Source organism: Vespula pensylvanica, chromosome 2 (genome assembly GCF_014466175.1).
Source record: "Vespula pensylvanica isolate Volc-1 chromosome 2, ASM1446617v1, whole genome shotgun sequence".
NCBI classification, from domain to species: domain Eukaryota; kingdom Metazoa; phylum Arthropoda; class Insecta; order Hymenoptera; family Vespidae; genus Vespula; species Vespula pensylvanica.
In genome coordinates this window covers 11,161,329-11,178,646 of record NC_057686.1, presented here as the reverse complement: position 1 = coordinate 11,178,646, position 17,318 = coordinate 11,161,329, and the positions used below count along the sequence as shown (strand labels likewise).

At 31.5% G+C, this 17,318-nt stretch overlaps 1 protein-coding gene across 1 annotated transcript in view; it reads left to right on the top strand.

The window, feature by feature from the left end:
- LOC122637723 (eukaryotic translation initiation factor 4 gamma 3-like) overlaps positions 1–17,086 on the top strand; it is a 28,973-nt gene extending 11,887 nt beyond the window's left edge. The window contains exons 7-25 of the mRNA XM_043830056.1: positions 468–1,689; positions 8,264–9,087; positions 9,177–9,278; positions 9,480–9,791; positions 9,908–10,132; positions 10,260–10,336; positions 10,432–10,591; positions 10,712–10,976; positions 11,208–11,305; positions 11,392–11,549; positions 11,765–11,817; positions 12,135–12,367; positions 12,984–13,156; positions 13,362–13,441; positions 13,676–13,902; positions 14,007–14,144; positions 14,230–14,305; positions 14,400–14,549; positions 14,638–17,086. Coding sequence (XP_043685991.1) covers positions 468–1,689; positions 8,264–9,087; positions 9,177–9,278; positions 9,480–9,791; positions 9,908–10,132; positions 10,260–10,336; positions 10,432–10,591; positions 10,712–10,976; positions 11,208–11,305; positions 11,392–11,549; positions 11,765–11,817; positions 12,135–12,367; positions 12,984–13,156; positions 13,362–13,441; positions 13,676–13,902; positions 14,007–14,144; positions 14,230–14,305; positions 14,400–14,549; positions 14,638–14,852 — 4,788 coding nt within the window. The 3' untranslated portion in view covers positions 14,853–17,086. The remainder of the gene's footprint in view (positions 1–467; positions 1,690–8,263; positions 9,088–9,176; positions 9,279–9,479; positions 9,792–9,907; positions 10,133–10,259; positions 10,337–10,431; positions 10,592–10,711; positions 10,977–11,207; positions 11,306–11,391; positions 11,550–11,764; positions 11,818–12,134; positions 12,368–12,983; positions 13,157–13,361; positions 13,442–13,675; positions 13,903–14,006; positions 14,145–14,229; positions 14,306–14,399; positions 14,550–14,637) is intronic.
- Positions 17,087–17,318: the final 232 nt, after the last annotated feature.

The window sequence follows — 17,318 nt, the reverse complement described above, 5'->3', positions numbered from 1 at the left end:
TTTTATTTATTTATTTATTTATTTATTTATTTATTTATTTATTTATTTTATTTTATTTTATTGAATTTTATTTTATTTTTTTTATAAATAAATATATAATGAATTTGCAATATGGAAAAGAAGCAATGAATTTTCAATAGTTGAGAATTAACGAGTCATTAATGATTACAAATAAAATTCGTATAGAACTAAGTAGAGTAAAATAATAAAACAATAAGCCTCAACTATTTCTTTATATTCGGCGCGTACGTTTTATTTAATTGATCGCACATAATAAACATGGCTGAAAGGTAGAAGACGTAGAATAATATCTTGCACGTTTATTTGTTTCTTTTATCGGTGATTTCTGTTCAAGTAGTAAAACAGTATGATTTGAGTTTGGGAAGAGTTTTTGGTTGTCTATTGCATAATTTTTAGCTCGTGCTACGTCTCAGCCGTCTATCACGCAGATTTGGTGATTGTTACAGAATAGTAGCGGTGCAGAGGTGGTGGCCGATTTTGCGGCACGCGTTGCTAAAGCCGCAACCGAGAGTTCGGATTCCGGCTCACCGGTGCCGGCCGTTACCGCGCCAGAAACAACTTTCGTGTCGCAAATCACGACACCAAGTTTATCGAATATTCAAACAAATTCTAACGATATAAACAATCAGTGCAACAACAACGGTTTGGCCACACCGACGCAAAATATAAGCAAGGTGCACGCGTTGTGTAGTCAATCGTTAGATACGTCTAATAATGTTACTCAAATTGAGATAATTCCTACTCCGTCGGCACCATGTTCAACGCCATCGGCCGCACCCTCATCCGTTTCATCCTCTACGCCTTTGGCCACTGTTTCCTCATCTGCTTCCATTTCCTCTCCTTCCTCTTGCGCGATTAAATCGGCAGTGGAGTCTAAACCATTGCAACTTCTCGCAAAAGAGTTTCATCCTAGAGGAGAGAAAAAGACTGTAAGCAGCAGCGAGGAAACTGTAGCTGTAGTCAATGTTGATACTATTCCTACACAGCCTGTCACTACGTTGGCTACTGCTACGCCCGTAGTCGAACAAGAAACGAAGAATACCACGAGTCCTTCCTCGGTTAATGTTCAGACGCCATCGGCGGCTCCGCAACATCATCAACAACATCACCACCATCAACAGCAGCAACAGCAGCAGCAGCAGCAACAGCAACCGCAACAGCAACAGCAACAGCAACAACAGCAGCAGCAACAACAACAACAACAACAACAACAACAACACCATCACCACCAGCAACAACAACTATCACCGCCAACACATCAACCGCAACAACAACATTCTGCCCCAAATGTGACTGTGCCAGAGGTCAGCAAACCGTCCTCTACTGCACCCAGTGTTAATCCCACTCTTGTGAGAGAACCATTTTCCAATATTTCGAGCAAAACGACGTCCTCGAATTCTCCACCAAGGAGGAAATCTCAATCACATCATGGCCAATCCAATAACCCTATCACCGAGCAGCTGTCTTCAAATACCAGAGAACAAAAGGATAAAAAGAGAGAGAAAAGCGTTAGCTCCAGAGGTGCGACCCCAGCACCAGCACATAATCAACCTGATCATCATCATCATCACCATCAAAAAACGAACGGTGATGCTAGTGGGGATAAAACTGAACAGGAACCCGTTGTAACTGCGAGGAACGAACTTTTGCAACATAAACAAAATGATGGTGAGTTTTTGGTTTTAATTTTATCATTTTTCGTCTTTTCTTTGATAATTATTTATACATACACAAGCAGTAGAGACTATTCCAAATCAAAATTAATGATTGTTTGTGAAGATCGTTTACGAACAGATCAATATGGCATACAACGCACGCCATTCGTATAACAAACACGACGGCATATTTATTATTGCATTTCAATTATTTTCGTTATTTCAATTTCGAAATAGTTAGAGGTTGTTGCATTTTCGAATAATATAAAAGTAATTTTCGTGAAATTAACGTGGAATTAGTTTGGTTTATGGTTCTAAAAATTCTCTCTCTCTCTCTCTCTCTCTCTCTCTCTCTCTCTCTCTCTCTCTCTCGTTTCAATGTAAACGGGCTTTATACTAAAAGATTTTACGGATGTCGGCGTATGCGCTGTGCCTAGCATATCGACTACTCGCCCTCTGTTGGCAAGGTAGCTTCCTTGAGTGAATTATGTGCATGTCCGTCATCGTCGTTGTGTCGTCGTCGTCGTCGTTGTCGTCGTCGTCGTCGTCGTCGTCGTATTGCGAGGTAGAAGAGTGAAAGTGGAATCGAACAGGAAGAAAAGAGAGAAGTAGAAAAGAATGTGAAAAATATTTAGAGAGACATAGAGAGAGAGAATATGTTCGTTTAGAGAGGGTGAATAGATGGTAGAAGCGGGTGTGGTATGGATCGGTGACTTGTGGGTTTTTGAAACGTGTGAGAGGAGAATTCGACAAACTTAACCTAAAAATCATGCGCCCGTCTTTAGTCCTTTAATACCGGTCGCGTGTATAGTTCGAAGGGGTAGTGAAATGCGTCGTCATTAATAGGAAGAAAACGTTCTTTAATTTGTGCTGCATCGTGTTATTTCGCCTAACAACGGATATTTAAAAAAATGTCCATAAGAATTTAATGTACGAATAAAAATTTTGTTTACGTCAATCGAGAAAAGATTTTTTTTTTTTTTTTTTTTTTTTTTTTTTTTTTTTTTTTTTTTTTTTATGAATGATAGACATCGATAGTACGGTTAATGTCTGAAAAGATGTTCGTCGTGACGTAGTGGATATTCTAGTTAAAAGAATCATGTTTTCTCGTTCGTGTGCATCGCGTAGTATAAATACAATGGCGAAAGTATACACACGATTCTTTGTCGCTGAAAACAACCGTATGGTTGGTTAACCATCGAAAAATGTTTTATTTGTCTCTCGTATATTTCATTGTCAAATTTCTTTGGAATGTAATGTCGTAGTGCATCTTTCATGAGTAAACAAAAGTTTTCCGTATAAAAACTCGATTCCCATATTCGTGTCGAATATAGTGGTGATTCTGTTTGAATCAAAATGGGAAATAAAAAGAAGGGTGAGTTTTTAATATTATTTCATATATTTTCAGAAATTTTTCACAAATAATGCAAGAAACATTAACCGTCCAGTTCGAATCGATTAAATTTAAATAAATTTTACATTTTTGATAATTAGAAAGCACATGGGAAGGACGACCATTGTTAATGCGATAAATTATAATAATTTTAAATACAAGAAGAAAAGTCAGTATGAAAAACATACTACGAGTAGTGTTCGATATATTGATCGCTTTTGTTTCTTTGAATTTGAAAATGTTTCAAGTTATTATTATTATTATTATTATTATTATTATTATTATTATTATTATTATCATCATCTTTTTTTTGAAATATTATATATGGGATTTCCCGCGCACGCATTTTCGTGAGAAAACTCGTATAATTTAAAATCTGTTAATACAACGCGACACAAAGAGATGCGAGAAAGACTAGACTGGTTGGTTGCTGCGAAACTGGTTGACGACGAATTACGAGAACGCGCGGAACTTCCCGAATATGGCCGATAGGTAAAGTGGTACCACATTCGGTCGCTGGAGGGAGACGTTGGCGATTTGCTCTTCGAGCAGGCGTCGAGTTCTTCCAGTAGCCGGCACGTGCTGTACCAGCCGGGTACGTTTCGTCTCGTTCTCCTGTTTCCTTTTCCTTTTTCCTTCTCCTTGTCCTCCTCTATCATCCACTTGTCCGTCCATTTGCTCGTTTATACATACGTTTCTTTTTCATTTTTAATCCGTAATATTTTTCAAGTTCTTTTTTCTTATCAAGCTTCTGAACGGATATCAAAGCTATTTGAATGGATTTTTACTTAAATTTGAAACTGGTCTCTATGTACTTGTATGTTATAAGAAATTTAACAATTGTACATATTTTTTTTTTTTAATTTTTGTATTCTTTAATTTAATCACCGACTAGCGCCCTTTACACGCTTCTCGCACCTCACAATTTTTTTTACATTCTTTGTTTTTTATTATTTTATTTTTTATTCCTTTTATTTATATTTATACGAATTTGAACAAATCTTTCAATCCTTTCTTTAATCCTTGGAGAGAGATAAGTGCGTTTCTTGTACTTAACACGTGTCGCATTCGTCGTACTTTTTAATACGAAGTTATTCAAAGCGGATGTGACGACATCAACGACGACAGAACAACCAGGCAAATTTCCGTCTACTCGAAATGTATGTATATATATATAATATATACACGCACATACACACACGATTTACTGTCTAAATATGTATATACATAGAAATCTGTTTATATTAAAATATTTCTTTGGTAACTAGGCACACATTCCTTTAATATATTACTCGTACGATCAAACCTAACCAAAAATGTCGTCACGCCGCAACGTGGGCCCGACATTTTGTTCTCGCCATGCCTTTTACTCGAAAGTACAGTGTGACGGTAGAATATTCGTCGATGGTTAGCGAAACATATGCTTATTATAAAGGATTATACAAAAGAAAAAACATCTTTATATTTAGTATCTTGTAGATAACAGAAAAATCCTGTTGAAAAATGTTTAATTATAAAATTGTTCATTAAGGGATCACGAACACGATTAAAACAACATGGCCGTTCGAATATGGATCTCATGGCTTTGATTGGAATGACAATAGTTTTCAGTTTTTTTCTTTTTTTTTTTTGGATTATCAATTTCTATTTTGAATAGTGGAATATATGAATAATTATTATTATGATAGATAATAGATTTTTTCAATTAAATTGGATACTCTGGGATATATTAATTTTTTGTATAAATCATTTTCTTATTCGTGATTATATTCCAAAGAAATGAATGTGTGAATTGTTAAATTGTTTAGATCCGTTTTTTTTTTTTTTTTTTTTCGTTGGGCCATTGAAAATAAGAAAAATTGCGAATAATCGTGAATAAAACTGGTCGTAGTCGATGGTAGAGCTTCGAATTTGTTTCCAGACGTTCTCTTCCTCCGTCGTTCTCTTGGAAGAAAACCGCATGCGCCGTGAACGGTCTTTAGAACGCATGGGGTCATGGCCGGGAACGTATATCGAGTCACGCATACGCATGGCTACGGTTAGAGGACCTCCGTTAAAGCCGTTTCACAAGAGCACGCGTCGTGTCTGTGCAAAAAATACTTTGTCTTTCGGCGGTAACCTTGAAACTTCTCTAATCGCATGAAAGATTTACATGGTTCATTGGAGATGTTGCCTTTGTGATCTATGATCCATTTTTATATTCATTACTTAGAAATATCATTCTAAAAACATTTTCTATTTATTTTTTATTATCATATTTTATTTTTGTTCTTTCGTAAATAGATTTATATATATATATATAAGTTTATATACAGTTATACTATAAGAAGAAAAGATAGATAAATCTTGATATAAATATTGCAGAAAATATTAGAAAAGTTAAATCGATAAATTAAAGATCTGATTTTATTTTCCTTTACCATACGGTAAATATTAAATATTAGAAATGTCAGGCCAATCTGTTTCGTTCGTTTTATCTAACTCGGCGAAAAAATAAGAGATAGGTAGTAGTAAACAAGAAAGAAAGAAAAAAAAAATCAATCTTATGCGTACGTTCATTGCAATGCTCTTTTGAGATAGCTACCTCGACCTGCTTTTATAAAATCTTACTCAACTTACTTTCATGCATCGAATTAACTGGCATCTCGTGGTCGATGCTTGCGCTACCAGGAACCATGATCGGACTCTCCGTTGTATTATGCGTTTTAAATAAATCGATGAATTATTCGCAATTGTTTCTAATCGGAATATATATATTTTTTTTGACTTTTAAAGCGCATACACGATAATACACAGTCTAGTATAATATTCTTTATTCATTGTAATCGGTGATATAGTTCATAACAAAAGCTAGTTTATTAAACCTCTATAAGACAATCTTTTATCGTATCTACAAACAAATTATATGATGTAAAAATTATAATATTATTTATACTATAAAGTAAATATAACTTTTACTTGAAAAAATTTGCAAAATTTCAGATATAAAGTAACAATTAGCGCATTGATAACTTGCTATCAGATGCAAAAAGTAAATACATTTCAACGGCCATGTTCACATAATCGAATTAAGATTGTTATTCAATCTTAATTCAAAAAAATAATTCAAAACTCAAGAAAATTGTCAATATATCAAAATTAAGCATAACACGTAGTAAACGATATTACACTATATCCCATTATACGATATTATAATAACGACTTATACAATTTTACATTTCATAATTACATAATTTTCACGAACGTACAAATACGAGTATACTCGTGATCGATTAACAGTGATAAATTTTTCTCGATAAAATGAAATAAAATTGATCGAATATTATAATAAATGATTTGAGGACGACGAATTAGTTCGTCACGAAGATTTCATTGTTCTCTTGATAAAAGAATAAATGACAAAATTTTATATCTATTTTTCCCCGGTTAATAGGGTGAAGTGTTACATAGAGTTATGGAGGATTAAAATTGTAGAAAAATGATCGATATAGGATGACATAATTTTTTATTGCGACGAAAAGAAGCAATAATACGATAATCATCATATTTATCATTATCCTATGAATCACATGGATCCTTCAGAATCCATGCTACGCGTAGGTTAAATTACATGTGTAAAATGGTCCTTAGTGCGCTTGCTCAGTCATACGACCGGCGAACAGAACTAATTTAAGAAATCCTATGTCGCGCGTCTGTTGGTGTGCGCCAGTTCACAGGTTAAAATAGATGCGTGAAAGCCGTACGGGGATACCTTCCAAGTGTTTTCCAAAGTGTTCTTTAGTTTCGTGCTAACTTTCTGCCAAGGATTCTTTCTTAGTTTTTTAAACGATTATCGTACAAGAAGGATTTGATAATAACGTAAATCGATGAAATCGTTTCTATTCAACGAGATATATACATAATTTGTGTATGTGTATATAATATGTGTGTGTGCGCGCGCGCGCGTGTTTATATGTATATTCAGTGATGATAGTTAGAAAAATTTGGTGTATGTTCTAACGTATTTCTTATATTATTTAGTCCTCGTTTCTCATACTATATTTTTTTTTTATAGCGAAATGGATCTTTTATTTTCCTGCAACGTCCACACGGAAATCGTGAAGTCGTGCACTACCGTTTTTGGCTCGATCTTCGGTTTATAAATAAGTTTTAAATCGGTGTTCTAGTCTCTAAGAAGTGAGAGGAGTGAAACTTTAGTTTTGTGCGGTGGATTTAATATCGTGACACAATGTAATTTTTATAATATACGTGTTTAATACGTTTAATCAGATCGAATGAGGAATAAAGATTTTATTTTATACTGTCGTTATAATGACGCGCTAATAGGAGTAATTATAGTCAATTTGTTGGGATTGTGAATTGAAAAATCTTAAAGAAAGAAAGAAAGCAAGAGAAAAAGGGGAAAAATGAGTAGCAGAACTCGAGCGAGCAGTGGCTCGAGATCGAGGAGTCGCAATCGACGTGGTTCCAGAGATCATGGTACATTGAACCATCTTGCACGCGAGTGTACTTCCTTTTTCTTTTCTTTTTTGCATTTTATAAAAAAGAAACGAAAGATCTAATTAATTAATCGTCTTTATCCTTCTTTATCTTGTTCTATTTTTTTATATTTTTTTTTTATTTTTTAATTTTTATAACTCTGTCATTTAACAATATATATCCTTTATTGGAATGTCTCTACATGCTGTGCGAAGAAAATTAAAATTAAAAATGAATAAAATATATGGTTTAAGAAATAGTAACGTATTGTTATACCATTGTGTTCATATTTATTTTGAAACGATGAATCGTTTTCGTGGTATTAGTCATTTCGTGTAAAGGAATCAAATAATGCTGCCAATATAGTTAGAAAAATTAATGAGGGAATTCATAATGAATAATCATTAAATAAATATATCATGAATTATTTTGTTAATGATTGAAACACATTTAAATAAAGATAAGTCCAAGTGTAGAAAGTCAAGCTATGTAGTGTACTCTGCTCTGTATCTATAATTATCTTTGGCTGTTGGCCGGAATACTCACTTTTCTACCGCAGCTTGTGCACCACTTCTCAATGGTGCTGCTATTGCAATAAGTAACAGTTTTCTAATGACAATGAAAATTATGCCTTATTATAGCAAATCTTCTTCTATGTCCATGTAAAAGAAAATCATGATTTAACTAAATCTTTCTCTATCTTTTCTATTTTAAGGTAAAGCCATGCAAAAGCAAAAGAGCAAAAATAAGCTCAAACCTCGCGAGCTTAATCGAAAAGGAGCTGAAAAAGAAGGCACAGATATGGATGCATTTGTCAATACAGTTCCAATAAATAAACCAGAAGTGAAACAAGTAGATAATAAAGAAACTATACCGATAAAAGAAAACAAGGAGCAACCTGCTAGAGAAATGACAAAAGAAATTAAAGAAAAAGACAATTATGAGTCTTTTAAAGAAAAGGAAACGGCAATCGCTGTCCATCCTAAAGTGGAGAAACATGTGATTCCAGATATAGTTAAGGAAAGTGATCCTGTTCAAACTCCTATTATTGAGAAATTAAAAAGTGAAAAGGAGATAACTAAGGAAGTGTCTTCAAAGATAGAAGACAATTCCCAAATTCTAAAATCTCAAAATACGTGTAGTAATGCCCAAATGAAGTCAGTTCCTAATGATGTTGTTGATCATGCAATTGTTAAGGAGGATATTGATTTAGAAACAATAGTAGCGCAGAAGAACGAAGAAAATATGAAAATTTCTGCGTTTCAAGCATCTAGCGAAGAAAAGATTCTACCTGTGCCAACAGTGGAAAAATCAAACGAACAGAGTGAACCTCAATCTCCAACAACGGACATTGTTGTATCAAAAAGTTCTATACCACTAAAGTATACATATAAGGACGATCAATGGAGTCCGATAAATAAGAGTGGTAAAAAAGTTTACGATCGTGAATTTTTAATACGACTTCAAGATGATCCAAATAGTAAAATTAAACCGAATAATCTACCGGATTTAGAAGTTGTTCTGAAAGATAATACAAAGGTAAAAAAGTAATCGTAGTTATTATACTATTTTTGTCTATCATCGTCAAAATCGTATATTTCTATATCACGTATATTTTTTCTTTGTAGATTCGCAGTACAATGGATTTTAGATCATTTAAAGATACAAGTATAAGTAGGCCAGAATCGTTATTCCCTGGATTTGTCAAATCAGGACTTGCACGTGGTGTGGTAAGTAACAGGAATAATATATATTACAAATGCGACAGTATAGATATAATATTTAATGATGAATTACTAAAGAATGAAAGTAGTGATCCGAACGTGTTTGACGAAAAATGTTCGTTTACTGAATGGATAAATCTGTATTACGTTATATAATATATTCAGTGATATGTTTAGTTTAAATAGAAATTGTTTTCTTATATGTAGCCACCTACAAATCGAAAGAGTCATCCTTCAGGGAAATCAAAGCCAACTAAACCAAATGTTATTCATGTCTCTCTATCTCTTAGAGAAGATGTAAAATTGAGAGAGACAGAGAATGCATGGCGCCCTACTAGAATGAAGCAACTCGATTTAAGCGAGGAAGATGCTAAAACGGAAGCGCTGTACAAGCGTGTTCGTAGTGTTCTAAATAAGCTTACACCGCAGAAATTTAATACATTAATTGATCAAGTTAGATCATTAACAATTGATACACAAGAAAGACTACAAGGTGTAATCAACTTAGTCTTTGAAAAGGTAATATTTCAATTGTATCAAGTATAATATTATTATGAAGCAATAATAAATGAATTATTATGAAGCATTAATAAAATAGATAGCTATTCATTATTCATTTATTTATTTATTTTCAGGCTGTTGATGAACCTAGTTTTTCAGTTGCATACGCATTAATGTGTAAAGAACTTGCTATGATGGAGGCATCTGGCGGTGATAAGAGTGGAGGAAAGCAAGCAGAAAGTTCTGTTACTTTTAGAAAACTGATTATTAGCCGATGCCAAAAAGAATTTGAAAAGAATCCAATTGATGAAGTTTCGAGAGCAAGTAAAATTAAAGAAATAGAAGAATGTAACGATCCTGTACGTTGTTAAATATATCGTTTAATCTGACAAAAATATCCCTAAGATATCTTGATTTTTATCAATGTGAATTTTATTTTATATTTTTATTAATTCTTTTTTTTTTCTTCTTTTTTTTTTTTTGTAGGAAAAGAAAAAGGATTTACAGTTACAGCTTGAAGAGGAGGAACGTAGGATACGTATCAAATCTGTAGGAAATATTCGGTAAGACATTTATAATCGTAATGAGTAAGATGATCCATGTGATTAGGAATTTTAAGAAATATTTTTTCATCGTATCCGTTTCTCTTCGTTTCTAGATTTATCGGTGAACTTTATAAGCAAGGAATGTTAACAACTGGCATTATGCATCGTTGCATAAATCATTTATTAGATCAAAATGACGAAGATAGTCTTGAGTGTTTATGTAAACTACTAACAACCGTTGGAAAAGATTTAGAATCCAAAGGGAAATCTGAGGTGAGTGGATACTTTTTTTCTTCGTGATTACAAATTGCTTTGATTTGTAATCAATTATTTAATATGATGAGAAATTGATATGAGAAAAATATCTATAAATAAATATGATTATTTCATTAGGAAATGCAAGAATATTTTAGCAAGATGCAAGATATTGTTGGTCGTCGTGGACATGGTAAAATTAGCTCTAGAATTCGTTTTATGCTGCAAGACGTTATAGATTTGAGAGCTAATAAATGGATTCCAAGGAGAGACGATAGTAATCCAAAAACGATAGATCAAATTCAAAAAGAAGTTGAATCCGAGAGACTCGATACTCAACTTACCAATACACCGTTGAACACACCTAGAAAAGATGATCGCAATGCGGATAGAAAAAGGAATCGTAAGTTTGAATGCGTTTAATTTGTGATGTTATATTTTAATAAAATGTAATAAAAAAAATATAGTGATTAGCAATAAAACCGGTATTTATGATATAAATATTTTTGTCTAGACTAGAGTTTTTGATAGAAAAATGAATGAATACATATATCCTGATATTGGTATTTAAAATGATACAATAATATAATGTAATTTTAAATGAACATTAGGTCTTTACAATCTTATATTATAGGAGGATTTGGGCCTGCAGATGAAGGTGGATGGAGTCAACCTGTAGGTAGGACGAGGCAAACCTATTCTGTTGAAACAGCAAAATTAAGGCAGAAGACTGTAAGTGAGGGATACATTAAAATAAAATTTATAACGTCAAAAGTCAGTAAGAGATAGAATTTTCGAATGAATAATATCTTTTTTAGACTCCCGTGGATGATTTAATATTGGGTAGTAGGAACGTATATATGTGGAAGACTTCCGCAAATAACGCTAAGACAATAAATTCTAATAAATTTGCTTGTCTCGAAAATATTACTGCCATAGAACAGGATAGGAGAATGCCTCCGCTTCAACTTTCTGGGTACATATATATTATATCTTTTTCATATTTTATTATCGTTGATTGATATTTAGAATATGATGATTCTCCATAACAGACTAGAGTTTCTGAATCTTCTACTTTTTATATGATTTTAACATTTATTCTGAAGTTGTATTATTCCTAGATATATATTTATTAAGTTTATTGTTCAATCATATTTAGAATATTTTCTTTTTTTTTTATGTGTATATTAGATCGAGATCAACCGGACCTAGGGATTATGGACGAGACTACAAATCTTCTTATGGTACGTATTCACAAATTGTTATAGATATGTTTTTGATATTTATATATTTTTTGATATAAATATCTTTTATATCATGATTATTACAATGAGAATTATTGTGAAGATAAAACGTTAGCGCATACATTTTTGAATCTGACTTATCTTTACATTATTATTTAATATGATGAGAGAAATTTATTTTCCTAGAAAAATCTATATGAGATTTGGTGTTAGTACTTATAGCCAAAAGGATACTGAGTTTATATATAAAACGATTATCTGTAAATATAATTTAAAAAAGTAATTATTTTAATCGTTTATGTGTGTATTTGTTATAGATGGTAGGAGTTCTCGAAACGGTAGCCATCAATTAAGCAGCAGTGCATCGTCAAGTAGAGAAAGCTCATTGTTAGATAATTCTCAAAGTCAAAACGTGTCGATGCCAACACAATCTTTGAAATCTGCATCACAATCTGTGTCTAGTGGGCTGAAGCCTCCATTGTCAGAAGAAGCGTTTACGAAAGCGTTTAATTCTATATTGAAGGATTATTTAAGAGAACACATCTTAGAGGTAAGTTTGTATTCGATCTCACAAGAACGATATTTTATTACTTCGATATAATACGAACCAATGATTATAAAAATGATCTAAATTATTTGAGATATTAAAATGACAAGATATTGATTATATTTCCTTATATACTATACTTACAATTTTTTCAATACATAAAATTATTTTTGAAGAATAAATATACTTGCTTTTTCAGTGCTTATTATTATATATATATATAAAAAAAAAAAGAACATTTTTAAATCATTCAAACAAATATTAAACCATATTAAGAAGACAAATATATGACTTTTAAATTTTACACTTTGATAATCATTGGCTTGTGTATAATACTTTTCTTTATTTGTACTTAACTTCAACTTATGCACGCCCCTTAGATCCATCTCTATTTTATCTTAAGAGATGCTTGAGTCATTGGCGTGCTATATTACGCAATACCTTCTCTTTAATCCATCGTAATAACAATGTAAATTTAATTTACTATGATTTCGTTACTATATATATTAAAGAGAGGACAGGTTATTATAACATTTTAATACATTTGATTACATTCGATTATATCTGTTCGTAATCACAAGCAAGTATTTATATTTTATTTTATTGTGTACTTTTATAGAACGCTATCTCTGATGTGAGCCAGACTTTTGATAATACAACATTTACAAAATTCGTGCGTGAGTCAATTAACTTCGTTCTTGAAAAATCTCCTGCCGAACGAGAACGAGTTTCACGACTTATGTCACAATTGATTGCTCGAAACATTTTACCTTTACAACATTTGAAAGCAGGGTGAGTGTTACGACTATTTGTGTTCTAAATATTTTCATCTTTCTTTCAAGTGAATTTAAGTGATGATATCTTTCATTTCGAGAAAAGATACCTTCTATCTTGATGTTATTTTTATATAGCCAAAAGGATACTGAAAATAATATTTTCTATAAATCAATACTTATCTGTGAGCGTTCAAAGATTTACAATCGTGATTATTTCATAGGTTCAGCGAAGTTCTAGAATTTGTGGATGATCTAATTATTGATATTCCAAAGATTTGGACTTACCTTGCAGAAGTATTAAGTAAGTATTACTCCTTATCAAGTTATATCTTTATTAGTGCTTTTGTTTCACAATATGTGAACAAAGCATCTGAATTATATAAAATTTTTTATGATGATTTCATACAATACCATAGGATATAATACCATGCGGGATTTTATAGCTCAACAGGCCTGAATTTTTAATAGAATTCAAAGTCATTCGTGTGGTAAAATATATTCTGTTGTCACTTTGGATATTTATTTTTCTTTTCAGCTCATCCAATAAAAGACGAAGTAATGCCATTATCTGAAATGGGCAGTATATTTGTAAGTTTAAGAAATCAAGGTGGTGCAGGAAAACTTCTCGGAGAGTTATTAGCGAAATTATCCCAAGAAAAAGGATCCAAATGGATTGCAGATAAATGGGACCAAAGCAGACTTCCATTGAATGATATTATCGATCCGGAAAGAGAGAATATTGACAAGATTGCTAAGGAATATGTAAGATTTTCCATCGCAATTTCATTTATTTTCTTATAGTTTATTCTTAATAGGAATATTACTTTCAATTGTTATAATATTATTATTACTATTATTTCTTTTAGCATTTAGAGTTCCTGATTGGAGATTATAATAGTGCCAAAAGCTCTAGCAGTGACGAGCTTAGTTTACAACAGATTCATGAACAACTGAAAAGGCTTATGAAAGAGAATACTTTTGATGAAATAAGTAGTTGGATAACAGTAAGTATTCTTGCAAAATATAACCTGCTTGGGATTTGAAGTTTCTCCTTAGAAAAATTAATATGTATTTTTTTATTTGTTACAGGAAAATGTTGGTAGTAGAGTTAAGGATCCTAAATTCATAAGGACATTGATGACTGCCATTTTAGAAACGTCCATAGGTATGTATCGTCAAATTTGTAATATCTACAACAATTTGGAGAAAACAGTCTATTTAATTTCCTCATTTTTATAATTGATATATTATTTTTGTAGTACCGTTTAATGAAACGTGGAAGTTAAATGAGCACATATTCAGCAATTTGCAATTATTAATTCATCGATTCGTCGATACTGATGAAGTACTAGAATTGCAATGCCTTTACGCTATTCAAGCACATATGACAAAAATCGAGTTTCCATGCGGTAAGTAGTTTAGTTTTGTTGTAATCGCAATATCGTTGACAAAAAAAATATTCATAAGTAATCAATAATTATGTTGTATGTTTTATAGGTATATTAAGGAACATAATAAACAAATTATCAGGGGATAATATTATTTCCTCTGATGCATTCTTGGCATGGCAGAAAGGTGAAGATCCGGCAGAACATGAAGGCCATAGTGTAGCTATCATGACGCTGACGGCATTCTTCATTTCTTTACAAGAAGCCGAGGATAGTTCCAGTGTCGAAGACGGCCCAAGCAATGTGAACTCCGATACCTTTTGACGGTGCATCGTTTTAGAAGGAATACGAGCTGGGCACTTTTTATTCGAATAAAAGATAAATAAACAGTTATTTACAGATAATACAAGTTCTTCAAATAACTGTTATTATTGATAGTTATTTGAAATAACGGTCTTATCTAAACTAAACTAATTTTCAGAAAAAAAAATCAAATAACGCGAGAGATTTCAAATAATCATCGTCAATTATTCAATTAATTGATTAGGAAAACGCGGTAGTATTTTTCCAAGTTTATTTTTATTTATTTATTTTTTTTTTTGGTCTTATTTAAACTTTAAACCATTTCAATGAATTATATATAATAATTATCTTGCATTTATCTCTGTATCATAATTAATAATTAATCCTTATCTTCATTATGTATAGCGTATTTCAAATATAGTCATTATGTATCCGTTTGTATTTGACAATCTTCTTTTATTTTCTGGCTTATATCGTACCATGAAATTCTAGACTATATATATATATATATATATTACATAATTCGCGCACAACTACACTCAATCGTTTTTCAGCATTTTCTATTTAAAACAAACAAAAACAAAAAAACAGAAAAGAAAGAAATAAATGCGCTATTGATCCTCATAATTTGCTCATAAACGCGGAAATTTTTTTAAGTCTTTTTAATGCAGTAGAGTCTTACCTTTTATTAAATCTTCTCAATAGTCCAAAGTTCTTTTCAGAGCTAAACGTTTTAGAGATAACTAATTAATAAAATAAACAATCTCAAATAATCGTTGTTATTATCAAAATTCGAAATATTGTGTTTAAATATAAATTTGCGATTTAATAATTAATTTTACTATTAAAAAGAATCATTTTCTTTTATCATTAAATAATTTTACCAAATGATTTAGTTATCTATTATTTGTTTGGATGTTAAAACGAATCAGGCATTAATCTTTTTAAGATTAAAAGAGATTTTTATATTTTTAATAACAATATAAATTAATGTTATTTATATATGTATTGCTGATAGAATAAGATCCAAACATCGTCACTATTTCGATCCGTTTGTATAACACATTTGTATATAGAAAGCAGATCATTGAAATCTATGCAAGATAATTATTATATATAATTCATTGAAATGGTTCAAAATTGAAATAAAGAAAGAAAAAAAAAATAAATAAATAAAAGTAAGCTAAAAAGATACTAACGTATTTCTTATAATATCTCGCAGTGTTTCTGAAATATGATATTGATCACACACAATGGAACTGAAAATATGTTGTCTTATTATCGAGATCAGAAAACTGTACGAGTTGTGTTATATTTCTATTTACACCAAACAAACAAAGAAACACCGCAAAAGCAACCAAAGTGCTACACAAGATTTAGGTAACAAATAAAAGAAAAAAAATAAATAAATAAATAAACCAGCCACGAGTGGGTCAATTTTAAGTGAAGAGAATTTCAAAGATTACGAAGCTCTGATAATAGATAATCAAGTCTGATGATACGAGTATTGTGGTTCTTCCTATTATTATAAACGAACGTACACACACACAGAATTAATAATTTATATCTTTGCAAATAAGAAACGTATCGTAAGAAGAAGAAGAAAAAGAAGAAAGAAGAAAGAAAAAGAAGAGAGCAGTTCAAAAACACGGTAGGATGAAGGGAAAAAATAAAAAAGTGAATAAAAACATACATAAAAAAAAAAAAAATTTAGGACTTATAGCCTAGGAAAGTGTACCGAAAAAATATAATGGAAGAAGATGATATAAGTGGTGTGCATATTAAGGCGCTATTTTTTAACACTAGCTATTTACAATCTTTAAAAGAGAGCAAAGTGTAGTGTATGGGAATGAATCGTTTGTGCATGTATCCATGTGACACACAAACAACAAAGGTGCCGCTGGGAATTGTATAAAATTATTACTTATATCGATTATAATGATACAATGTGCAAACTGATTTTCTCATTAAAATATACCTTATTCGTATAAAAAGAAAAGTAGAATGAATCGGCTGACTTGAACTTATACATAATAATAATTCCATTGGAACGATTATTCAATACGAAAATACGTATGTTTTGTCAATATTGTTGTCTGCTTACAACTTGTCTATATCTGTATGCAAGAAAAGCGTGATTGCTTCAAGACACAATCGAGACGGATATATACTTAATAACGAGAGAAAAAAAACAAGAAAATCGAATGTGCTTTTCCATTCCTAAAAAAGAAAAAAAATATATAGTTTATTTTAAATCAGTTTTCTACGATTTGACTTTCTTAAATATGTGCACGTTCTAACGAAAGGACGTGAGACTATAACTTTAATTATCTTAGGATATATATATATATAGTACGAATAATCGAATGTTCATATAATTAAATACGTTGTACATAATACTTCGTTGGAAATAAGATTCCACGATGATGCACGCATCAGAGAGAGAGAGAGAGAGAGAGAGAGAGAGAGAGAGAGAGAGAGAGAGAG